The 26,009-nt window shown below is 40.7% G+C and overlaps 3 protein-coding genes across 4 annotated transcripts; 1 reads left to right on the forward strand and 2 right to left on the reverse strand.

The window, feature by feature from the left end:
• Nucleotides 1-6,035: 6,035 nt before the first annotated feature.
• LOC104449201 lies at nucleotides 6,036-7,923 on the forward strand. 2 transcript variants are annotated; one of them, XM_039315398.1, is made up of 2 exons: nucleotides 6,036-6,183; nucleotides 6,224-7,923. In XM_039315398.1, the coding sequence occupies exon 2, from the start codon at nucleotides 6,254-6,256 to the stop codon at nucleotides 7,745-7,747; it is 1,494 nt and encodes a 497-aa protein (XP_039171332.1). In that variant the 5' UTR covers nucleotides 6,036-6,183; nucleotides 6,224-6,253; the 3' UTR covers nucleotides 7,748-7,923. The 2 variants fall into 2 exon arrangements, with proteins under 2 accessions (XP_039171332.1, XP_039171331.1); XM_039315397.1 differs by having other exon boundaries at nucleotides 6,038-6,175; nucleotides 6,214-7,923.
• A 263-nt stretch (nucleotides 7,924-8,186) lies between these two features.
• On the reverse strand, nucleotides 8,187-13,733 carry LOC104451813 (glycine-rich domain-containing protein 2). The gene is made up of 9 exons (XM_039315396.1): nucleotides 13,343-13,733; nucleotides 12,678-12,841; nucleotides 12,291-12,408; nucleotides 11,920-12,174; nucleotides 10,901-11,356; nucleotides 9,842-10,368; nucleotides 9,312-9,507; nucleotides 8,921-9,076; nucleotides 8,187-8,811 (listed from the first exon to the last, which is right to left on the reverse strand). Exons 1-9 carry the CDS (start codon nucleotides 13,343-13,345, stop codon nucleotides 8,338-8,340), a joined length of 2,349 nt encoding a protein of 782 aa, XP_039171330.1. The 5' UTR covers nucleotides 13,346-13,733; the 3' UTR covers nucleotides 8,187-8,337.
• Nucleotides 13,734-14,974: 1,241 nt separating this feature from the next.
• On the reverse strand, nucleotides 14,975-25,679 carry LOC104451812 (serine hydroxymethyltransferase 2, mitochondrial). Its single transcript, XM_039314515.1, has 18 exons — nucleotides 25,346-25,679; nucleotides 24,385-24,515; nucleotides 21,215-21,373; nucleotides 20,992-21,042; nucleotides 20,714-20,800; nucleotides 20,441-20,562; nucleotides 20,239-20,315; nucleotides 19,740-19,864; nucleotides 18,925-19,017; nucleotides 17,901-17,993; nucleotides 17,601-17,798; nucleotides 17,376-17,480; nucleotides 17,200-17,265; nucleotides 17,006-17,083; nucleotides 16,322-16,433; nucleotides 16,127-16,237; nucleotides 15,837-16,019; nucleotides 14,975-15,426 (listed from the first exon to the last, which is right to left on the reverse strand). The coding sequence occupies exons 1-17, from the start codon at nucleotides 25,677-25,679 to the stop codon at nucleotides 15,871-15,873; spliced, it is 2,091 nt and encodes a 696-aa protein (XP_039170449.1). The 3' UTR covers nucleotides 14,975-15,426; nucleotides 15,837-15,870.
• Nucleotides 25,680-26,009: the final 330 nt, after the last annotated feature.

A 26,009-nucleotide genomic window follows, 5' to 3' on the forward strand; every position in this document is an offset into this window, starting at 1 on the left:
TAAAATCAACTCAAGCAAAGATGAATCTAACCTCAATCAAAACAACAAATCAAACATGGACTTGTTACAAGCTTGAATGGACGCAACACAACGTCCTAACCAAACGTTAGTAAGTCTACTAACAATTTTCTAGATTAGCGGCCTCAAGTGGCAGCGAACGGCTGCAAGGACACCTAAAGAGAGAGTTGAGGAGAGAGAGATGGAGGGGTCGGTGTGGGCGGCCAAGGAAGAAGAAGAAAAGAGGAAGAGAAATTTGTTTGTGTGTGCATGCTTGGGAGAGAATGAGCCTTCTCCCTAATTATAGAACACCCTTCATTAATGGTCTTAATAATACATTTAATGTCAATAGCTTAAGTGGAAAATCTAAAAGTAAGGTGGCAAATTTATAGGTTCTTCCAAAGGCTTCTAAGTTTCGAGTGGCAATCTAAATCTATATTGATGGCTCTTAATAAATGAAGTGATCCTCATTATCTCCCCCAATAATTGCTATCCAAGATCTTCTTTAAGAGCTCCACTGTTGGCCTCTAATAATTCCTAAGTCAAGAATCATTGGAGGAGGGCACTAAATATAAGGCGGCTTGGTCTTCTAGTCTCATCCTAGGGGATAATTAGTTCTATGCCATTGGGGACACCTCAATCTTGGCATTGAAGGACTAGAGTCCAAAAGTATTTAATGCATCCCCATCCTAAATTAAGAAGACTCTAGATTAGCCTTGCTCCTTCAGTTAGGCGGGCGGCCCCCTCCTCTTCCAAGTTGGGCGTGTGGCCCTCTTATCCTGTGGTGAAAACAATTTTGAGCAGTTTTTGAAATCAGCGTCAATACCTTATCAAATGGGCTCGAAAAATAATAAAATTTAAATATGTTATAGATAATACCCTAAATGACATTTTTCATGAGAAAGCCAAGTCCAATTCATGCTATGGAAAAAGCAGAAAATCACTGAACACAACCCAAAATTTTTTCTGTCAAGCAGATTCAATGTCTGGCGTCACTTTTGGTTAGTTCCTACGTTAGAGAAGTTAGGCCAATCTTGACATTGAAGGTTTTTGAGTTGGTTGGTAGGAAATGGCTATAGAAAGGCTTTTGCTTATAAATAATAAAAGCAATATTTTAGAAATAGTTGATGTGTTTACTATTCATGTTCTTAGATTGGTTGATTGGGTGTTTTTATTAAATGATTTCGCTTGCGTTTAATTGAAAGATAAAAAGAATGGGTCAAAGACGCATTCTTGCACATCGCAATTTAATCGACTGTTGAGAGATTTTTGCGTGCTCAAAGATTCGAGGCGTGACAGTAGCATATGAGACTGTTGAGTCCACTTTTGTCGCTTCCAAACAATTATGATAGAAGTAGCGAAAATGACATCCTAAGATCTCCATAATTAGAATCTATAATATGGTAATGGAGAAAGAGAGATTTGTGCACATTATTTGGAATCCATTGTTCTTGATATGGAATATTGACAATTAGAGCTCAACATCGACAATTACAGCTCAACATCTCCTCTAATGCCATCTATATCACTTGTCCCTCGTATTACATAAATAACCGCTCCTTATATGAGATTATTTATATATAAGGAGAAACTTGAGCACTATTTATAGAGTTTTCACCCACAAGCCATCTCTTTGCAAGTAACCAGCTCCATATGAAACTAATTAAGAATTGTTATATCTTACCTTATTAAACTAATCTCATAAAGTAATAAATTTTAGGGTTAATACCTTGAAAAACCCCAAACTGGTACACTTGTGACAAATTTACCCAAAACTATTTTTTTTTTACCATGAAAAACCCCAAACTGGTAAACTTGTGACAAATTTACCCCAATTGACTATAAAAAACCCTAAACTCGTACATTTATGATAAATTTACCCCAAACTAATTTATTCGACTGTAAAAAACCCTAAACTGGTAAATTTGTGACAAATATACCTTATGCTAAATTGGATTAATACCACAGAAAAATCACAAAAATTGTAAATCGTGACAAACGGAGCGTAAAATCCTAAATTGGTATACCGGTTAACTGTCACGTGTCATTTAACTTAATAATTTGAGAATAAAATTTAACGAAAACTAACATAGGGTAAATTTGTCGTAAGTGTACTAGTTTGGGGTAAATTTGTCAAAAGTATACTAGTTTGGGGTTTTTGGTGGTCAAAAAAATAGTTTGGGGTAAATTTGTCACAAGTGTACCAGTTTTGGGTTTTTCAAGGTATTAGCCCTAAATTTTAATTTTAATTAATGTAACCCACATCATAAAAATTATCACAAGATCGCTGGTCATATTGCATAGAACGGTCGATGCTGACTAGGGCTCACATTAGCAATTTCCAATAAATTTTAGCCTAATGGAATATATCAAAAAATCATTAAAATGTTTTGAAAAGTTTAGAATTGAATAGTATGGGTATATGAGTACTAGTTAATAAAAGCTTAAGACATTAGAAACAATTAATGTCAAATAGCTTCAAGCCCATTGTACTAGTAGTCTTTTTAAGTTGTGAAACATGTCTTCTGTAATAGCTTGTTGTTAAACAACGTGATGGTTTGCTCGTTTAATATAGTATTAGAACTAAGAAATCTTGTACTTTTCTTTTGTTATAAATAAATTGCTTTCATTACTTGAAATTGTTGAGGCTAATAATACAATTTGAAAGGGGTGAGTAAGTTTTATGAAGATTTTGAAAAACTTTCGCAAAATATAACAAGATGTAACTCAACGGCACCAAAAATGGATTAAAGATATTATATACAAGTCCTCCTAATGAACATATGCTGATAGCAATGAGCAAAAGATTGATGCAAGTGCTACTAAAATCATTTCTTTTTGGCGATGGCTAGCGGAGGGAAAAAGAAAAGAAAAGGAAAGGAAAAAGAAGAAGAAATTCATTAAGTTAAAAAATTGCAAAAATTGTCCACATCAACGTTGGTCATCCATCGGCCATACTATGTAGGATGACTAGAGCTGATTAGGCCATCAAGTCAACGATTACAATCAAAATCGATTGAAAGAACTAAATTGGCAAATCAATAAGAGATTTAGGACTAAATTGATAAATTATTAAAAGATTTATAACTAAATTGACACAATTAAAAATTTAAGAATTTAATTGATTGCCGTAAAATAGATCCAAGACTTTTTGGATGCCCTTTCGTGCACTTAAAATTGCTATTTCTAAAATAGAGACCTTTCATAACCGGAAGGCTTTTGGAAGATCGTCAGAGCTTGTGTTCTCACTTGCCCTGTTGAATGCAATCAAGTCCTTGAAGCCCATTGCCCCATGCTCTTTTCTTCTTTTCATCACCTGCCATTCCTTGTAGTGTAGTCCTGATTTTGATTCACTATCAAAATGTTGCAAATTTCTGCTTGATCATCGACATCTTCCTTCCCTTTTCTCTTATGTTATCCGTGACACAATTTAACAATTCTTTTAGATACACATATCGAGTTCTAGCCTTCAAGCTATAATCGATCACTACAAATGATCGATTGCACATATAATAACATGATAGCGAAGTCTCTCAATGAAATTGAGGTTTAGTCTGAAAATTTTCTTACCGATAGATGCACTTCCAATCTTGAGAAAAACAGAAATTCTCATGAGGTATATAAACTCTATGATTTCGCATGCAAAACCATCTCAACTTATAGCTTTTTTTTAGATCCCACTATCTAGAGTGAATTAAATTTGATGAACATCACGTTAAAACATGATTTCCTACCTCTTTCTCAAATTCACTATTTTGCAAATTTCATGCTCACTTGTCACTTAATCATATAAATATCTGAAAGACGAGAAACAATTATCTATATCCAAGCTCATCATAATTGTTGATCACGTGGTACTCACGTGAACTCAAGTACTAGTTAGGAAAGTTAGCAATCCATATGAATTTAGCACCCTCTCTCCCTTCCCCCAAAAAAAAAGCACGAGGATGATGTTGCAAATTTTGGGATCATATTTTGACTACTCTCTTTTGCTTTTTTTTTTTTTTTTTTTTTTTGACATTTCACTAAGGCTGTGACGTAGCACTAGTCAAAATAAGGAAACAACACATGTACGAGATGTTCTGTTACCTTAATTTTTTTCCTCTGGGATAATGACCGCGCGAAATGATGAGAATATTCTCGAACGTGTGCAAAAAATATATTCCAGCATATTGGAGCTTCTTCATCAATTCAAATCCCATATTTTACATTATCCTCTCCTCCAATTAATACCATAAAAAGATGTCACGGTCCAAAAATTATATATAAAAAATTAAGAAGGAAAGAAATTATAATATTATAAAGGAAAAAAAGAAGAGTACTTATTTTGGGGGTATTGTTAACGTGTAATTGAGCAACAAAAAAAAGAAAGGGTCGCTCTCAAGGCATAACTTGCACGCATCCTCGCTCCCTCCGCCTCCCCTCATCGATTCAACCAGGTGGGCCCGGCCCAAGGGAAGCAGGTGGGCCCACTGGGCCCACTAGCCCCACCCGACGGTGTACGTGGCCACTGCAATAATTGAATGCAATCGTAATGATTAGATTCTTTAAACACTCTTATTCTCGACGATTTGACCATGATGGAGGGCGAGGTAATCCCCTTTTTCCTTCACGATAAACATGATTTTGCAATTGAGTTTAAGGACAAACGATTTGGAGAGAGTAAAAAAGATAATAAGGACAATTTCGGATTTGTAGAGTTCCAACCATGTTCATAACTGATGAGAATAAAAAAAAAAAAAAAAAATCGACTTCTATTTCCATAAGGAACTACATCTGATTTATTTCACTGATGAAAAAGAAAAGAAAAGAATATGGCATGTGTTGTTACGTGGAGTGATGCGGCGACCTAAATTATTTGGCCTACTTGAATATCCTCTCAATCAAAAGACAATGACAATCAAAATAAGGACATTGTACAAATGGGTAACCGATGGGTGCATCAAACTTCGCTTTCAATGCCTATCAGCCTTAAGGTTCGGACAAGTAAGAATGGATATGGCAGATGATGTTTCGAAAACATTTGCACAAGGGGCCTTCGTTTTTTTTTTTTTATCTGAAGTTTTTTGTCGGGTTGAAATCAGCATATCTTGTGTTAATTGGGGGGAGACTATTAGATCTGTTGGTATTGATAGATGCATGATGTGCAGCATATGGACTCCTTCTACATGAGGGTTGTGCACAGTTTGGTCCGAATTGCCTAATCAAACTGAACTGAATTATGATTGTCAATTTAATTTCGTTTGCAAAGATGCTTTCTTGAACTAAATTAGAATATGGTTCGATTTGATTTTTTGACAAACTGAACCGAACCACCAATTCTCAACTACATATCCTCGAGTCGTGTTATCATGTTTTTCAAAATGGAGACCAACGTGTAAAGTGGTGGACACAATTCAATTATGTCACGTAGTTTCATCATTAAATAAAGACTTGACTTTCTTGGCCAATTCATGTTTTGGTAGAGTCGGGACGTCATGAGAATTAAAAGCATTAAGAAATGATCATTTCAGTATTAACGGTGGGTTAAATTTGTTGTAAATATACTAGATTGATTTTTTAATAATTAATTTTTTTTTTTGGTAATTTGTTATAAATTAATCGGTTTGAGATAATTTTTTTTTTGGTTAAAATATCAATTGAAGATAAATTTATCATATATGTATAATTTGAGGTTTTTGTAATATTTATCTTTAAGAGAAATAATCATTTTAGTTCCGCTCGATATCTAATCGAACCGAGTTTTGGAACCCTTACGTAGTTCAATTCAGCTCGGCATTTTTTTTAAAAAAACGAAAATTATTACTATCATATTTCAAGTTCAGTTTGATATTTTTTACTCAGATGGGAGTGAACTGAAACAGCTGGCCCCTAATCTACTCACACACCTAAATCTAAAAATCTCTCGGAATTTTCCTTCCTAATTTAGAAAAAAATTAATCTAAAACATTATCTCCCGCTATGGGGCCCACCGACCAATATAAATCCGCCACGTCAGATAGATGACAGGAATCGACTTCTCTCTCTCTCTCTCTCTCTCTCTCTAGTCCGTGTTCGGTCTCGTCGTCCACTCCCAACAACCCCCTCTACCATTCCAAAGCTTCATCACATCTCCCATGGCGTCCTCCTCCTCCTCCTCCTCCTCCTCCACTCGCTCCTGACCTCGAAACCCTAGAGAGAGAAAGGGAGAGAGAGAGAGAGCTAGAGAGAGGGAGGGAGAGAGAGAGAGAGAGAGAGTATCGCCGGCGCTCCGGCCATGGACAGCAACGCGTACACCCACTCGTCGTACCCGGACTCGGGCAACTCCTCGCCGCGCTCCCGCGACGTCGACCTCGAGACGGCCTCCTGGGACGACCCCGTGCCCAACAGCTACCGCGTCCGCTTCATGTGCAGCTACGGCGGCCAGATCCAGCCCCGCTCCCACGACAACCAGCTCGCCTACGTCGGCGGCGAGACCAAGATCCTCGCCGTCGACCGCGGCGTCAAGTTCGCCCCCTTCATGTCCAAGCTCTCCTCCCTCTGCGGCGCCGCCGCCCCCGAGCCCTGCTTCAAGTACCAGCTCCCCGGCGAGGACCTCGACGCCCTCATCTCCGTCACCAACGACGAGGACCTCGAGCACATGATGCTGGAGTACGATCGGCTGTGCCGCGCCTCCGCCAAGCCCGCGCGGCTCAGGCTCTTCCTCTTCCCGGAGACCGGCTCCGCTCCCGCCAGCTTCGCGGACGGCGAGGGTAAGGCCGGGAGCCAGTGGTTCGTGGACGCCCTCAATTCGGTTCAGATGCGGAGCCTCGAAGGTTCGCCGCCCCCGGAATCGGCGGCGGCGGCGGCGGCCGTGGGGGCGCTGAATCCGGACTTCCTGTTCGGCTTGGAGAAAGGATTCCCGGCGAGGAAGCTGCAGGATCCGCCGGCGGCGGCGGCGGCGGCGGCGGCGGCGGCTCTCGATAGGGACGTTACGGCTGGATCGGACTGCGGATCGGAGGACCGGCACGTCATCGGAGAGCCGGTGATTTCACAAGCGGAGATTCACCGCCAGATTCAGGAGCTGCGGAGGATGCAGATAGCCGGACACGAGCAAGTTCATATGTTGAATAGAAAAATGGAGGACGCAATTGTCAACCCTAGAGCTCCCGCCGGTGACTACTACGGACACCGACCGCCGGAGAAGGTAGCATCGCCGGCTCCGGCGCCGGTGGGTTTTCCGGTTCCGATGCAGATTCCGGCGAATTTCCCGTCGGAGCGCCACATGACAAGCGGAACTTATTCAATTGGGGGAGCCGGAAATGAGCAGCCAGTTTATTATATACAGGCTCCAGCAGGCAACTACATGGGGGCACCGCAGGGGATGCGTCCGGGGACTGGACAACCCAGCCAGGGGCCTTTCTACGGAATGCAGAGGGCGATGCCGGATATCTTCCGGGAGCAGCCGGTGTACAATGCAGTGCCACAGGCACCAATTCAGCAGCAGCAGCAGCAGCAGCAGCAGCAGCCGCCAAAGCTCATGGCTTATAGCACAGAGGGAATACAAGTGATGCAGGCACAGCCAAAGGTCCACGTAGCTGAGCCGGGTTTCCCTCAGGTGCCTCAGGTGATGTATGATGGGTCGGGCCGTCAGGTTTACTACACAGCCATGCCAGGATCAATGGCGCCACCGTATCAAGCAGCAGGTGACGGGAGGCAGGGCGGCGGCGCTGGGCCGGCGAATCAGGAGGGCAAGGTTGTTGGAAGGGGTCCTCAGTCTTCTTCGATATGATAGAAACTGCTGTCTATATTGGTGAATTGAATATATGTGAGCACCTTTGAATATTGATTTAATCGTCTCTGTCCAACGCGAGCTTGATCTTCTCTTATTTAATTAGTTGGTGAGCGTTCTCTTCTCTGCTATCATGTTCTGGCCCAGCAGTGAAATTGGAGTGCATTAACTTGCAACTCTTTTTCCTTTTTCTTCTTCACACATTCAATCCGCATTCCTTGTGGCTTGAAGAAATTCCTAATTCCTGAGTCACCCATGGAGACTCTGTACCCATAAAGCTTTACATGAATTGAATTGTGAATGTGGGGTTCCATATAGTGTAACATCAGTCAAGTTAATCACATGTCAAACTGCTTGTCTTCTTCAGCCAGAAGATTTTCGAATTGCTTAGTTCTGTAATTTCCCGGCACATGTTAAGAAAGGAAATTGCGAGCAGTGCTGCAACACCAGTAACATTATTATCATGTTTGAAAATGTCTCAATACTCGAAACGAACTATATAATTCAGGCTGAGTAATATGCACTGCCAGGACCAGAAATTGACATGACATACTATTAGTTTAGACTTCAACATCAATCATATATCCCTTCTAGCGACCTCCACTGCAACGGCTGCTGCAACCGCCGCCTCCACCACAGCCACCTCCCCTGCAGCTCCCCCCTCTGCAGCCACTGCAACCGCCGCTACAACCGCCACCGCAACTGCTGCATGCACCACCAGCCACCATTTCTGCCGAGGAACCATTGTGGTTATTTGCACCAGGGCCACCTTCATTGCTGCCACTAAAACTCACTCGTGTTTCTATTCGTTCCTGCACATCAACTGCATCGACACAATTTGAAAACATGATGGGGGTCGCCAAAAATTGGTAATTATCTGCATAAACGTCGCTCGAATATTTGCCTTCCGCCTCTTTTCTGTTTTCTTCCTTGTTGCAAACACTTGTATCCAGAGCATCATCCATCCATTCCCCATTATCTTTGTTCTTCATATTGTGTTGCAGCATATTTGACAGTATGAATGCTGATATTACTGCGGGCAGTACCATCCAATCTTCTTTCACCTGTCAATTGGAGAAGATGTGTCCTAGCAATTCTTCATATTCTTTTTTTTTTTTTTTTTTTTTTTTTTCTGGAAATGGTCTTAACGAGTAAAAGATGGTCGTTTTTTACCTTCACTATGCCACATTTCAAATTGAGCAATGCCACCAACTTCCCATAGGGATATGCTTCTGAATATTCCACTGCTGTCATGAATCCTTGTTCATCTTCCTTCTCACAACAGTTCCTAACCTCATATTCTAGCTTTTTCCCAGGATATATAATGACCTGAAGAGTACAGAACGCGCGATGAGTTGCTAATTGATAGCCTAGACTCTTCCAGAGTGAACTGTATAATTCATTGTGAAATGATACATAGTGGAACTTGTGGAAGGACTTGGTAGATTGCAAAAGCACTTGTCGTATCATCATTTAATCTCTGGCTGAGACATTTCTTTGCGAGCAATTCTACACGTACAGAATATGGACTGTGAATAAGATTAGAAGGATAAAAGATGCCTACTTGTCTATCACCCGTGAGCTTAAAAACATGGCTGTCTCCTGAGGAATCTCTTTCTAGGCAAAAGAACCATTTTGAGTTCATCAGAGACCATCCTGTTCCTTGTAATTCTGCAAGTAGATATGCTTTCCCATCTCCTGCTGTTCTAATCAGCTCTCTTGGAAGCCGATTTTTGTCTGCCACAACTACTTTGGAATCCCTATCACAGTCAATACTGAAAACTGATTAATAGTTGCATAATCGTGCACATGTAAGGTTATATGGACAGCGGCCATCTGTATTTCCAAGGGAGGAGAATGCAAGCCTTGGGAACCAATAATCAGGATGGTCTGGATCCTAAAACCGTAGTCAGTTTAAATATGTTGCTCAATGTAACTTAGATTCATGCATCAAACGGTGTTGTCATTTCTAGCGGCTTGGCAAATTCTAGCAGTGAGTTCCGTTCCAGTAAATTGTATTCTTTGACTTCGTTATACTAGAAAGAAAATGCAAATTAATTATTGAATGACATAGTTATTCAGTAATGCATATACCTCATCTGCATGTTGATGATTTCCTTGCCTTCCTCTTGTAGGATAACTGTCCAGCTTCTGTCAAGATTAGTCCTCCTGAGAAGTGGCAGGAAGCGAGCACTTTTCATTGATGGATAGGCAGGAATCATTTGTAACATGTATTCCATTGGAACCGGAGGAGTGAAAGACATGGCGATACGGATGCTGATGGGGCTGGAATCCAAATTCTCCGAGTCTGTTAGGAGCTCAAACCAATCGTCCATCCAGAGGGGAGATCCAGGCTCCAACAGTTTGGTCAAAGAGACAGAAGTTCTCCCCAGCAGTGTTTCTGATTTAGTGTAAGTTGTATAACGCATGAGTTCAAAAACGAGCTCTCCTTCAAGTTCACAGTGAAAGCTAGCGACCTGTTTGTACCCTGATTCAGACTGTATGCTTAGTCTTGTTTTAGTGTTGAAGTGCACATCTGGCTCAGCTTTTCTTAAGGTTACAAAGAGATTGCCTTGATGCCTAACTGGTAAGTCTTTGATTGCTGCAATCTCCACCATGACCTTTACAACAATTACAATATTAGGAATGAGATTTCATCCAATTTATGCATTACAAGGCAGTGAAAGTCACACATCCTCTACCTGGTGGTGCGCCCACATTTTCATAACTTATACGATTGTCTATGAAGCTATTTCTAGCATGAAGCTAATTGTAATGCAATTCTTCAGTGTTCCAAATTCCAACGAGCATACAAGGAAAGAGTTGCATAATACTTGAGCAGCTCCCTCTATATATTAACAAATTATATGCTATAAATAGACTTGGCTTTATGTTGAAATAAAAGAACAGAAACAGTTGGCGTCCCAGTTGCATTTGAAGTTCATTTAGTTCTTCCAACACGCGACTAAAGAATTGAGTGGGGGCAGCTTTTCTGTATTTGGACGAAGCCACACGTTAAGTGCAGCTTCTACGGTCAGATAATAGTGCATGTGTATTTGGGCTGAGCACGGTTTCATAGTCCTCGTCATGAGGTTTGTGCCATACGGTAAAGGAATATAGGAAAGACATGGATTGCTTCGGGAGTTTAATTACCTCTACTAGCTTTTTTTGGGGAAGTAGAATGGTATTCTGAATCCCGCCGGATGAAACCGCCTTCTTGGCCACTGTATTCAGCTGAGTAGGAGTTATTGTCGGTGGAGATGGAGCGCTGCCTCTATGCATTGCTCCTGCCTTCCAATAGCTCATACCAAATGTCTCTTCCCACAACTTTGTGGTTTGCAAAAACCCCGCATTGAGCTTCCCACCCTCAGTTCGATTAGAATCAGTATCATCATGTCCTAACACCTTCCCGATGATTGCCACTGTATCTCTACAGTATGAAGCGGGGTTTAACTGGTGAGCGTGCCAGATGAGGTCAATGTCGTATGTCGGGACACAAAAGCATTCGTTTGCCTTTTCTCTGTTTCTCTTGATCAGATAGAGAAAAGCCTTGTATCTGGCCACGGCTTCTTTAAGAAGTACATCGTCGTTCATATAGGGACGGGACACCTGACAAGAGAAGCAATCCTGTGAGTAATTGTCCACTGCCAAAGAGAGGTTAGATAAAATCCATGTGCCAAAGGTGCGCTTCGATGGATTTCACCAGGAAGTGACCTGAGCTTATAGTTATGTGGCAAGATCCATACAAAACTGGCCAAGAGCCAAACTTAACAGATATGAGTAACATGAGTAAAAGACACATCTTTAAATAGTCCATTTTTATGTTCCTTCTTTCCTCTGACATTCCATAATATGGTCGCTTCGTAAACCTCAAGTGTCTACAAAACAATATCATCCCCAAAATTCAGGGTTCAGTTCAATTAGTTAGATGCAATTTTTAGTTTCTCTGAGTTACTTGTTGTACCTCCAGTATCCCCAGCGCTAGAGTCCATTAGATGTGAACAACTTTAACTGGGAAGGGCGATATATATGAATTCAAATTTAGGGAGATGTAGAATGATCAGTGAAAATAGGACTCGGAGTTAAGAGATCATGTACAATGATCCTTCCGAAAGAATCATAGCCTTTAGGTGATAAATTACTGTCATGCCGTGATAAATTCATCCCTGTACCTGGTAAAAGAAAGAACTCTGCCTCTTGACAGCTGCAACTAAGTCATAATCACTGTCTCTTGGAGCTCCCATGGTATTTCCAGCTCCACTCTTTGACAGGTTGCCATTAATGTTGAGTTCATAAGGTTCACTTGGATACATTCTGTTCCAGATTGCTTCAGTTTGTTTAGCGCAGGTTCCTTGGACAGAAGATAAAACATTCCAGTTGTCCAAAATGCTCCCATACAATTCCCGACAGTCGATCTTATACTGCACCTGGGGACCAAAAAACGTGAATACCTGGGAAAGTTTCCCTTCAATGGGTAAAGAGAAAGCAGAAGAGGATGATAGAGTTCTAGAGAGCAAGACACATATGCCTCATTATATTCTACCGGGTTAAGCCTATGACAGTGCCATATCCATTCGCAGTCAAAAGGCACCACCAGGGGTCCTTCAGAAATCGGAGAATCTAAGTGCTTGGCGAGCAGGGGAAGCCAGCAATGCTTGTATCTGAATTTAGCACAAAATTGAAAAATCTGAGAACCAGAAGATATTGTTAGGTGTGCAAAAAGAGAAATACCATCTTCGAGTCTCTGGCAAAGTTAATTATCTCAAGATGGGAGAGTGAAATTTCATTAGCTTTGATTAAAACTGAAAAATTGGTCAAGAATGCACTAAAGCTCCATAACAAGTTTTATCTTGTGACCAAGCAAGGCGCAACAGATACTGTTAAAATATCTGTATCTGGTTCACTCAATGGTCTGAGATTCACTGCTCACCGACAAATGGCATGGTCCAACACTGGGCCGCCGTAGAGATGCCGATTCCTATCTACTGCTGCTAGAAACTTTAGTTGTTGCTTAGCACCCGCCACGAGGTCTGTGCTTGTGACTATCTGCTGTGCTTCAGCCCACTCCAGGTTTTGTTGCTTCTGCTCCATCACCTGCATAGAGGTCGGCAGCAACCATGAGTTTCAGAATGGGAAAGAAAATTCTCTTGCTGTTACGTAGGCACATCCTAATGTGCTAAAGCGGTTGATTTTCTTTTCCGGAATTCCTCATGAAATTAAACTAAAAGTGACCCAAAAGGCAAAACACTGCATAGATGAATTAAAATCATGAGAGTAGAAGTTACAAGAGGTCATGCGGGTTCATTAGTTGTTAATGTCTGCAGGGCGGGTAATGCAAATTAACTCTGAAAAACTAATGTAAGACCCGTTAAGCCATTTTTCGAAACTTTGCAGGACGAAGTTACGTTACCTGTATCAGTTTTCTTTTTATTAGATGATAACAAATTCACGGTTCTATCCTACTCACAGTAGGCCATATGTAGGCTCTGTATCTCCAATTCAGATCATCATTTCGCTAGTCCTACGAATGTAAAATTGCGAAACTAATCTTGCAATACGCAATATTGTGCTATGCATGCGCCACAAATTCCTTACCATGGCTCTTTCTTTTTGTGATTCTCCGAGGAAATGCTACAACTAAGAAGGCAAAGATGGCGAGGAGTCTTAACCCTTCTTTATGGTGAAAGTGCAATGTCTAACTGGATTTGTTTCTCTCCTGTTTCAGCTGTTGTCTAGGAGGTTGATATTTATGGATTCCCTAGGATGAACAGGGAGCGAGATGGAGAATGAACTTGATCTTTGGATATGGTTGAGAAAACAAGAAATCTCTTCTGAGTTATGGTGCTAGTCACACTTTGGGCGCTTTATTGGCATTCAGTTGTAGTTCTGTGAAGAGTTTTCGGCATGCACGCAAGAAACTTCACTTCTTGTTGGGTATCATCGATTATGTCATAAGTTATATGTGATCTCCTCCAACAGCTCATTGGAGAGACAATTTGTCGTGTTAGTAACTAGTGCATCGGCATCGATCTTGATTCCCATGGTCGATAGATGCCACGATGGAACACTGTAATGGGAGACTGAAGCGCGGGGAGATGTCGTATTCTCCTTTTTTTCCTAGGATTGGATCACCAGCTGCAATTTTGTGGGGGCAGACAGAATTTCCATAGTGTTCTCACCTTCGGAAGGAACCTAAAGAGTCTGTCTAACTATGAAATACTGCCCCGTTTTCTGCCCTCAACTGCACTTGCGCTAGCAATAGCGGTATCACTGCAGTCCTAGGATTGTATACAACCTGCAATATCTTGCGGGAAGGCTTCCGAGTTCCGACCACTACTGTCGTCATTTTGTTTCTTATGTATGAAAACAGTTCATCCTCTGAGATTGAATGAGTAAAACGGTTGTATGACTGTGCAACCGAGGAGCACAAATCCAGGCTTGTGTATTACGTAAGAAAATCAATAGGCAACATGGCTGATGGATTAATTATTGTTTCCTGCTTGAAAGCATCACTGTCTTACACTTGCCGTTTAGGCACCAGTTCCGTGACACACTGATTTGACAACCTGAGAAATCTGGACCATTCATCTTTTTAACTTGCGGGACGAGGAGGGAAGATAAATAGGATTGACGCTCCCTCCATAGGAAAACTGTAAATAATGATTGGACTTCTGCTGCTAAAAGCGAAGTTTCGAAAAGGGAAGGATTGCCGATGATAGATGATGTTACGGTACTATTAAGTTATGCTTTTGGTCCGCAAACACTTCAAGGTTTTGCTTAACTCGACAGCCATTTTGGCGCATTCTTCCCTTTCGTTTTACCCATCATCACATGCTCTTGTTTTCTCCTTCCAATACAAAGCTACGAGCTTCTTGTGGAAAACAAGCCTTTAGAAGGGGAATGCCGATAAGATGCTTAGAGAATTAGCCTGTATAAGTCTGTCAGCTTTGAATATCAGAAACACTTCATGCAGCTCTTTTTTGTCACGGTGGCTTATGGTCTTTCCCTAACAGCAGTATACCATAACTCGGCACGATGCAGGTGCGAGCTTACTTCTCATGACGCAAACCAACAAGCCATGAACCCGTGCATTTGGTGCATCATGCCCAGCTACTAATCGTGCATCCACTCCTGGGGAGTTCTTTTTTTGCAGTGCGTTCGAGCATTTAACAATGTCTTCATTCTGATCATTGGGTAAACAATGGCTATTCTCAAACCATTTCGTTATTGCAAGAAGACATGTTTCTTATGTGCATTACAATGGATAGAAGGCACCGACCTTTGATCTGGGTTACAGGTTCGCGTTGCTGCTAAAAAATTTTAAAATTTTCAGTCTGTCTTAACTTTGTCTAACCTCTTCTGAGTTAAGAGACCAGCTGCACTCTGATATGCCCCATGGCTGGAAGGGAAATTCCCTTTATTTTTCTTATTTATTGGGTTGATAAACGTACTTCAATTTTCATAACATACCAAATATTGAGGGACACAAATCAGACACTATCAGACCAATTGCTGGGCACTGACGTCAGTAACATTCATGCCTGAGTATATAAATCTCCTGAAAACTGCTGCAGTAGAAAGCAAAAGGATTGAGTCCTCCGATCCACCAGCCATGTCCGAAGATCCAGCCTTTTTCACAAGAATAGACATGAGATGGCCTATGCGTGCAGGCAGCAAATCTGTGGAGAGCTTAAGGTATCAAAAACACCGCAAGGAATATTTAGGAGCAAGGATAATGCATACTGGTAACTCGCAATGCATAAAATTATGTCCATCCAAATTTGCAACCAGTAAAAGCACATTGTAAAGCAGGATATGCTTCAGTTTATCAATGTTATGAGCATATTGGACAAACAATTCTTCCACTTACAACAACTCATTCATTTGTTAATCATCTGGAAATCTAACAATGCCAGTGATCCAGAAGAGAACTTGCAACATCCTATGTAAAATCCTACTTCTGGATTTCTCTTTTATTGCCAGACAAAATGGTGGAGTGCAGAATATTGTTCTACCAACTTTTCTGACTTCAATTTCTAAAAAACGCAATGACTTAATAAATGTGGTTTGACTAATTAGTGAAAATTACCCACTGTTGACGTTGCAACATTAGGATGACTCCTTTAGTTTTTGTATCTCATTGTTTCCTTCTCAAAGCCGATTGTTGGAAATTGCTTGGCATATTCTTCCACATCTTCACGGAGTTTTGTAATTTCAGATTGAATAGTGGCATCTGATTGCATGGTTGCCACAAAATCCTTCAACTTAGTTCCTGCATTGGAGAAAATCAGAAAAGTTGAGATAAGCTCACAAACAATGGATCATGGTGCCTCTGAAAATTCATTCATGTCAGCGGACAAAAGGCGAGATTCCTTGAACCTTTAGAATTAGCCTTGACCTTCAAGGCCAATTTGACAGCAGCATCAAAGAAATCAGCTACTCTTGCAAAATCCTCCTCTCCAAAGCCCCTGGATGTGAGTGCAGGAGTCCCTGAAGCACCAGACAAGGTGAGATAAAAAAATCAAGTACTTAGAAGAGATAGCTTCAAAATAATCAAAGGGAAAAGGCTCTCACCCATGCGGATACCACCAGGAACCATGGCAGACACATCCCCAGGGACGGTGTTTTTGTTTGCAGCTATATGAACCGACTCCAAAACTTTCTCGACTCTAGATCCATCAATACCCTGTGAAAGGAATGTAATAGTTCCGGTTTGTCATTGAGATCCACTTTAAAATAAATATATTTTGTTTCCTCAAATTGTACCATCAATCAAACACTTAAAGCATCAATATCATCAAAATAATCAGGATCTCCTGCAAAACTAGAGGCTGTGATAAACGTCACCTGAACTGCCATGATAAGATACCTTCAAAGCACCTTAACATCCAATAAACAAACACAAATAATAGGAAAAGGGCACAAACAGTCTATCTCATCAATATATTACACTTTCCTCAATTGTCTTAAGTCCTACTTTAAGATGTGAGAAACAAAGTGAACAAGTAAAATGCAATCACACTACCGAGCTTTAAAAGATTTGCTCCATGGCCAAAGGAAACATTACTGAGAGAGTTGCGTAAGAGAGAAACTATCTTTCATAATCGGCATAAAAAAGGTTTTCATTGAAGATGTTAAACCTAGTGTATATCAGTCATTGGAAATAATATCCCCGGTGTTGAAGTATGTGATTCGCAGATGAAGCAGCACATGAAACCAAAAAACAAAAAGGAAAAACAAGTTGACAAATTTATTTACCTGGTTCCTCAAATTTACCAAGACCAAATGGTTCTCAGTTCCACCTGATACAAGTTCATAGCCCTTCTCCAACAGACTCTGAACATTTAATGCCACAGTAAATGACACATGGAGTTATGCTGTGATATTGATAGAAACAGAAGGTAAACAACCATCAGGAATCTTGTGAAAAATGGGTTATGGCCCTTAATCACCTGAGCAAATCTTGAGCAATTGCTGAGAACTTGCTCTTGATAGGCCTTGTACTCAGGAGTCATGGCCTACAATCAGATGGAAACCCATGATTCAAAATGGTTTGCTGCAGTATGAAATGTACAAAACAGACAAAAAAATAAAAATCAATCCAAAAAATCCTTTCTACTCGTGAAACCTGCTTGAGTGCAACAGCTAAGGCAGTAATGGTATGATTGTGAGGGCCTCCTTGAAGTCCAGGAAAAACAGCCTGATTGATCTTGTCTTCATAGTCATAGAGAACCTAAAGAACAAAATTCTATAAATGATCAATCCACGAGTATTCATGAACCTAACTTTTACCCATTTATGCTACAAAATTTTGGATGTTTAACGTGCACAATAAGGAAGATTTGCAGCCCACCTCTTGCCCTTTCTTGTTAATCTCTTTCACCCCCTTTCTGAAGAAAATCATTGCTCCACGAGGCCCACGAAGTGATTTGTGAGTGGTAGTTGTCACAACATCAGCATATTCAAAGGGAGATGGGATGACTCCAGCAGCGACCAACCCACTAATGTGAGCCATATCTGCCAGCAGTATAGCTTTTTGTTTGTCACAAACCTGTGGAATCCAGTAGGGAACAGCATAGCAAGTATAAAAGGTGTTAGAGAATTGCGGCAAGGATTATGAAGCTGCTTAATACAAGTCGTCAAGGTAATTTACCTTTCTAATGCGTTCATAATCATAGAGTCGTGCATAGGCACTAGCACCAGCTACTATCAACTTTGGCCGATAGAGGATCGCGCTTTTCTCCAACTGTAATGTTCAAGTAAAGTTAAATTTAGCCAATTACTAATTCCACAAGGTTATTGCTGAATCTGAAATTTTTTGAAAGAAAATCAGACCATTTGACTATTTTCAATGGAAAGCACAATCGCACTTTTAAGCATAAAAGTCTTCAGATTGTTTTGGTAACTTTATTTCAAGTCGATGTCAAGCGTATTCCATAATATCGACATAGTTCGAAAACCAAATATACTCAGATATTGCCTTGAATCTAATTCGATCAATTGCTATAAGGGAAATAGAAAATAAACTTTTCTAAAGTAATAATGCGAAACACTAATGTGGCTAATTCGCTGTTTAGCCTTCCTGCAATTTAAAGAAAATAGATGTCGCTTGCTACATCAACTAGCCTGCCTAACATACATAAAGAAGTCAGAATGTAGTTAAATTCTTGCAGTTGAATGGTTTAATATATGCTCGGCCAAAACAAAAAGGGAAAGAATGATCTAATGTGTCATTGTGACCTTTGTGTTCCATTATTTGGTTATGTTTGTATTTATTTACACGTGGTATATTTTCTAGCAAAAATATTTACATTTAGTATATATCAAAAAGAAAAGATTGTGACATAAGAAAACAGGACAGAGAGCCACAGCAACTAAACCATGACTCACATTTTAGTACAGGGTACCATTGGATTCCTTATATGTAAAGTGTACCTAATCTACTGAATGCATCACCAATTCATTCATGCATAAAAACTCGTGCATGGCGAACATAACATAGTTTTAAACTAAGCACCCATTGAAATTGATATATACTTCCAGAGAATAGAAATTACAAAATATTAATGGTAGAAGTAGATATAACACAACTAAGCACAACTAAGGCATGCTGAAATGAAGATTTTCTTCACCTGCCCTTAATTTAGAGCAACAGATGAGAAACAACTCAAAAGTACCTGGTCATAATCAATATAGCCAGTGGTTTCATTCAGTCTGTACGGCATTGTCTCAAAAAATATGGAAACTGCAGATATTTTCTTCGTGTCTGTCTGCAAAATAAGAATGTGACTATCAGAACCAGGCACTGTAAAGGCCAAACTGTTACTGCGTGCAAAAGCAATAATTTGTTGAAGTTGTAAGCCATTCAGTTTTTTTATTTTTTCGGTTAAATTGTTTTCATCACCAAAATTCAGAAGCTACACTGAACACCATAAATAGTACGAGAATTTTCCTTCTTCAATAGAAATAACAAAAGAGAAATTATCTCTGGTACACTAACTGTGTTCCAAAGAGATAAAACACAATTCAGACAGCTTAACAATACGCCACATGTCCACAAGCCAGGGCCATCCATTATTGTTTGAGAACAACTTACTACTGTCTTTGGGGGTCTATATTTCTCTTAATTAATCACTCTTCCAAGCTGAGGCTCTGTTAGGACTATGATTCAAGAGCAACTGTACAGTATTTCTGGTTTTTTTTTTATGTTAAATAGTGGTCTATCTAAATTCAAGTAAAAAGACAGATTATGCCAGATATATTCATCAAGCAAAGCTTCATAATAACATGGGTACAGTATTGAGAATTTCTCCCAGCTTAAGCCTCCATTTAAACATCCCTGGAAGTTTACTTCTGAAGAGAAAAAAGTTGAAGCTTATAAGTAGACACAGAAAATAACTAGCATATAACTTCTAATGAACCATAGACAGCATGAAAGTCCTTTGTACGACAGGAGCAGTATATTACCGAAGAATGAAAACATTGAATATACCTGGTAACCATGTGAAAGATGGCCGCCATGAGGAAGGTCAAGTGCCATGATTCTCTCATGAGGTTTCAGCAATGCAGTATAAGCTTGAAAATTGGCCGGTGATCCCGATAGCGATTGAACATTAACTGCAGAGAGAGACAAAGTAGGCTTAACTTACTAAGGTCTTATGCTTAAATACACTCCTGCACAGTCTTATAGACTATAGATAATATTCGCCCAACTTTGAATCAAGTAAAAGTGGGAAAAAAGAAAGAAAGAAGAGCATAAAAAACAGAGTGTTCTTCCATGTGCTACCCAAAAACTGCACGTTGATTTCTAAACACCATTTTCTCCACAGTGTTGGATTTTACATTATTAATAGCTACATATTATTTCATCATATATTATAGACTATGGAGATACCCCTTCACTGGAGAGAAGGAAAATGTCTAGAGTCCAAACTAACTGTTCTCAGGGCCACAACAAGCGACAATGACTATGCGAAGTTATAATGCATTACCTCCCCATTTTGCAGGATCCAATCCAAAGGCCTCCAATGCACGCTTCTGACATAAGGTTTCTGCCATGTCTATATACCTAGCATGGAAACAGCAAGAATATTGACTCTAGCTGATTGATGATGCCCTACATGAATATCTAAAAAATGGTAATCGTAACGAACAACATCCACAATAATGCAGAAGCAAGGGGGCTAAACATACTCATTTCCTCCATAATATCGAGCACCTGGATACCCTTCACTGTATTTGTTAGTCATCACTGAACCGACTGCTTGCATTACCGACACCGAAGTGAAATTCTCCGAGGGAATAAGCTCAAGGCCCTGCAAATCAAATTCTAAAGAAATCATACTTGTATCAACTATCACATCAGATTATCCAAGGAGAGAAATCGCCACATCTATCCATCAGGAGTCAATCCTCATTCAACTCAACGAAGATAAAAGGGCAACCCCATTCGAAGAGGCGACGCACCTTCCATTGCCTCGCTTTCTCGAGCTCGATAATGTCAGCGATCTCAGGATCAATGGTCTCCAGCGGTTCATTCAGCTGCTTAATCCACTGAAAAAATAACAATAAAAAAACATCTAGTTTTCAAATCCCGCATTTATAACAAAAATATCAACCTTAACCGAATCGACGGAACTATTTTCCCGCCACCTCGACCCTCGTCGCGGATCTGGCAAAACGCACTCGTCGAAAACAGAAAAGCCGAACCGAAAAAACGGACCGCGACGGAGAGAAGAGCTTACGGTGGCGCGAGCCGACTCCTTGTCCGTAACCGCTTCACTCGGCAACGAAGACTGCGAAGCACGAATTCGAGATCGGGAAATGCGTCAGCGAAGAGATCCAGAGTTCCCGATCGCCAACGAGCGATACAAAAAATCAAACGAAAGAAACCGAATCCAAACGGTGCGGCACCAAAAAAAAAAAAAAAAAAAAAAAAAAAGCTGGTCGGGCGCCGGGGGGACGAACCGCGCAACGGAGGCCGCCGCCCGCGGGCGAGGGGCCGGAGGGAGGGGAAGCCGGTCGCCGGCGAGGAGAGACGCCGGAGAAGCGATGCCATTGCCGCCATCCTCTCTCTCTCCGCTTTCTCTGGATATGCAGTTGCAGTTGCAGTTGCAGAGAGAGAATCTGGTTGGGCCGCGGGAAGGGAAGTAGGGGGTTGGGGGTGGCGGAGGCGGGGTTGGTGGCGAGGTTGATTTGTTACTGTCTGAATAAAAAAAAAAAAAAAAAATAATAAATTATTATTATTATTTTTTAAATTGAGAGAATGGAGAATCCACTTGAAGTTGGTGTGGGATTCTGACACGAGGTGGGGCCCCCGGACAGACAAGGGGAGAGACAGACGAGCTCCCTTTCCGACGCAGCAAGCGCAGATTTGTCTAATTTTGGCGTTTTGTGTTTACTATTTTCGTTAGTTCAATTCTAAATCATTTGATTTTATCAATTTTTTACTAAATTTTTGGCCAAATTTCAATAGTCCCCTCGATCAATATTTTTGAAGTCCTCACGTCGGCCATATTAGAAATTTCAGGCGAAAATTAGTCGGGGAATTAGACTAGAATTTTGCACGCAAATTTGAAACTAAATTAAGAAAAATAAAAACTGAATTAATATTCATATAATAATTTTATAACTAGTTGGATAATTCTCCTATCTTCATTTCTAACTCAAAATATTTGAAACTTTTACAATAAGTAAATATCAAAGTGCGAAGTCATTTTGAAAATTTTCCGTTATTTTTTTTAAAATTGTATATCATATTTTAAAATTTTAATGAAATGGTAAAAGAATGTACTTTTATATTTTCATATAGTCCCAAACAAATAAACCACACCCGGCTCTTATCACGCGTGATTAGTGCATTAGTATCATTAGAAGGCCAAAAAGGAAATTTGGATTACACCATGTTTCTCAATTTATGCAATTTTTCTTTTCCAATTTTCATCACTTGCTCTTGGCATCAATTGAATTGTTTAACTCTATGAAGGAATACATTCGATACCCTTTGCCTTATACCGCTTGGAGGTCATCCACGCTGCCCGAGGCTAAGTCGACAAGATCGCCATGGCCATCGCAGCCTCATCTCAAAGTTGTCTACAACATCAACCACCTTGATCCGATGCCATTCAACTCATCTCGACGATTGGTCAATGTGGGAATAGTTGAATGAGGGATTCCGACAACTTCAAGAGGGACAGTCAAAACTATGCTAGTGGCTAGCTCCAGTGGATGGAGAGTGCTTATGATTTGAGTTTTTTCAAGCATAGTATTAGGAATCTTTTCAATCTTGAAGGAGAGTTTCAAGGAGGCATTGGCCTCCTATTCTTTTGGGGCTTTACTCATGTAGAACGGGTCGGGTTTGTCACATAGCGTATTATCACATGACCCCCTTTAATAGATATAGGGTTTGATTATGGGCTAAGGCCAAGCCAATTCGATGAGGATGTGAAGTGATGAAGAAAGTGAGGGGGAGAGTAGTAACAGCAAGAGCGAGACAAGCTCGAAAATGTGCTGACTCCTAGCACGTTTATAGACTGGCGAATTGACACGCCGAATAGGAAAGTATATACTAAGAAGGATGTCAATGCTTGTGGAGTGGAGGATGTAACTCCCCCAAATCTCATAAAAGGTCAAAAAGGTCCTATGAAATGATTGATAGATACAAGCCAATTTTATAAGGCCACCGTCTTTAGTATCGAGGGCTTGGCCCACGGGCCACATGGAAAAGGCTTGATTCTTGCACTTCTCTTTAGCCGCATGATACAAAGTGTATTTTTTTTTTAAGGAAAAATTACATAAATAGTTATTGAATTTTAGCCTAATATATAATATTAACTCTAAACTTTTAGTTTTTTCAAGATGGTCATTAAATTTTTTATAAATATTCAATCTATTCCTTATTGAGGTGATTGATTCTCAGTTTGGTCCGATCCTACTTAAGAATCGGGAACTAAACTGACTAGTCTGATTCAACTCTCAGCCAGTTTAGTCGGTTCAATGGAACTGGTGGAATTTCTTTTTTCTCTCGGCTTGAACTTTTGTAGTGTGAAAACTTAGTGTTAGTTTCATGATATATGCTACTCTCATTACCATTGTCAGAATCGAGCAAGTGATCTAGGGCTCAGTTGGTATGCCTCATTTTTCACTCAGTATACAATTAGGATGCAAGACGCTGGACAAAGAGAACGGACAATACCATTGATGTTGACTATGCCGTTAATTGCTGCATGCACGATTCACAATCGCCGAGTGTTGGGTAGTTTGGATGAAACGAACTCTCGTGCCGTGGAAGAGAGTCTCCAAAGCCAAAAACGATAAAATGGGGAACCTAATCTGGGGATGCACGTGAAGCTCCCAACCCAAATTTGAAGAACGCCACACGAAACGGCGAAAAAACAGAGCATTACCTTGATGAGATGCCAAAAAACAGAGCAAAAGAGGAGGCGAGAGTCGAGGCAAGACCGCAAGAGGGAGGCGTCCACTCGAGCTCAAGCGAAAGCGCCATTCGAGAGTCGAGTGAGAGGGACGCGACTCTCTGACTTAGGCAGGAGAGGGAAAGACTGAAAGAGCAAGGCATAAGAGGCGAAAGGGAAAGAGAAGCAAGACTGAAGAACGAGGCGTGAGGAGCTTGAGCCGCATGAGGGAGATTAGGGTTTAGTTTAACAGTGCTATTCTTTAAGAAATTTTAAAAAAATATATAATTGATCTAGGTCCCACTGAAACTGGAAACCAGTCCGAAAATAACTGGTTCTAATTTTATGAAACCAGAAATTGAACTAGCGCCCCCTAGAACTACTTAGAACCAACCGATCTCGATCTTAGCGATTCCTGGTTTGAATTGTCTTCTATGCTCACCCCTAATTCCTTAAACAATTAATATAATTAATTGAATGATTTGATGTGTTATAGTTTGAGAGCACCTTCAAAATTATCAGGAGGCAATAAACACAAAGTAAAAATGCTTGAGGCACTCAAATCTGGGCGAGTTTTACATCTTCAACATTAATTTGAACAAATCGAGTTATTGGGTTGGTAAGGATTTTTCCAAGTGTTAGTTTTAGGCCAACATCTCATTTACTCATAAGGTTTAAAATTTTAGAGTAATTGATTGTGGTCCCACAAAATTTTAAAAACACTACAGATTCCACTAATGTCTTAGTTGATATCTTATTTGTGCTTTTTATTTTCCCCCTTGACGTGGAGCTTCCAGTGATCAAAACAAAATCGTACACTCTCAATCGAGCAACAGCCAAAACGTCAAATCTTGTATCTGCATTGATCCCCATTAGGGAAAAAAAAGTTCAAGTATGCCGACATTGAGCCTGCAAAAACAACTTTTTCATAGCTCTCGAAGTAAGAACTGGCTTAGACAATTTCAGAGGCAAAAAGCTCAAGTGATGTTGCCTAATTCCACGCAAACTAATCTGACAAAGATAATGGTGAAACGGGTACCATGTTCAAGACAAAGATAAAACACCAACCAAAACAAATTAGCACCCCCCATTGAATTATAATAATTATTTTTTACTTAGAAATTCAATTGGTGATGTTCTCTCCTGTTTTTTCGCTTCGATTAAGCAAAATTATGCTATTTGAGTAATCAAGCAAGAAATCTTTATTAGGCAATCCTACTCGATTCATAAGTTTTCTTTGCGGTTAGACAATGAAGTATGAAATGGAGAAAACTGAAATATGCATGTCTAATAAAACAAAGTTATTCAAGTAGTGCCATTTATCTCCCTATACCGACATGTAATCACTAAATATTTAGGACATGCCTATTTCGCGAAAATTAAAAAAAAAAAAAAAGAGAGAGAGATGATTTTTTTCCAAGAAATATATGTACTATGGTTGGAAAGTTAGATTTGAATTCAATTCAAGAGTGGAGAATCGGTTACCACATTCCGATGCTGAATAACTGTTGCTGTATTGTATAAAATGCCCCTTTTTTTCCGACAACACATTGGCTGACACATTACACCCGCCTCTCTCCTCCTTCACAACCCTCCAACGACAGAAAGCGACGGCTCGAGAGCATCCACGAGAATGATTCCATCGGCGATGCGCAACGGACGGGCGCCCCGTCTCATCTCAGCTCACGGGGCCGGCCTGCGTGCAGTGAAGGAGGAGGAGGAGGAGGGGGAGGGGCGGCGTAGCGGGTGGAGAAGCCGCGGGAGGGGGCGTCGCCGTCGGCGCGCCAGCAACCGTCGTCGAAGTTCTGGGAGTAGCTGAGGGGGTCGTACCGGAAGCCGCCGACGGGCTTGGGCTGGGGGACGGAGAGGGTGGTGGCGATGGACTTGCAGTCGAGGTTGGCTGTCAAGCTCTTGTGCCGCCTCCGGTCGGCGCCGCCTCTCCTCGGCCACGGGAGCTTCAGCTTGAGACGACCCCAGCACGAGAACAAGAGGCTCTTGTTGGAAATGGTTTCCGTTTCCATCGAACTTTCGGCCTTGTAGCCTGTAATAAGAGCTCTCGCTCGCTCGCTCGCTAGGGACGTGATGAAAAGAGAATGATGTTTCTCCCTCTTCTTCTCAGATGGGAATGATTTTTAAGTGTGTGGTGGCCAAAGAGAGGCCCCCCTCCACTCTTTTTATTTTTATTTTTTTGGTAGAGAAAGAAAATTTGTAAATAGGGAAACAACCCAAAAGAAAAAGAAAAAAAAAGTAGCCCTAATAATGAAAAATGGTGGAAAAACAATGTGTCCATCCCGGTCTATATCCGGATCCTTATCACTGAGCTAACATCGTATTAGAATCGCGATCTCGTT

The sequence above is a fragment of the Eucalyptus grandis genome, chromosome 6 (assembly GCF_016545825.1).
Source record: "Eucalyptus grandis isolate ANBG69807.140 chromosome 6, ASM1654582v1, whole genome shotgun sequence".
Taxonomy (NCBI): domain Eukaryota; kingdom Viridiplantae; phylum Streptophyta; class Magnoliopsida; order Myrtales; family Myrtaceae; genus Eucalyptus; species Eucalyptus grandis.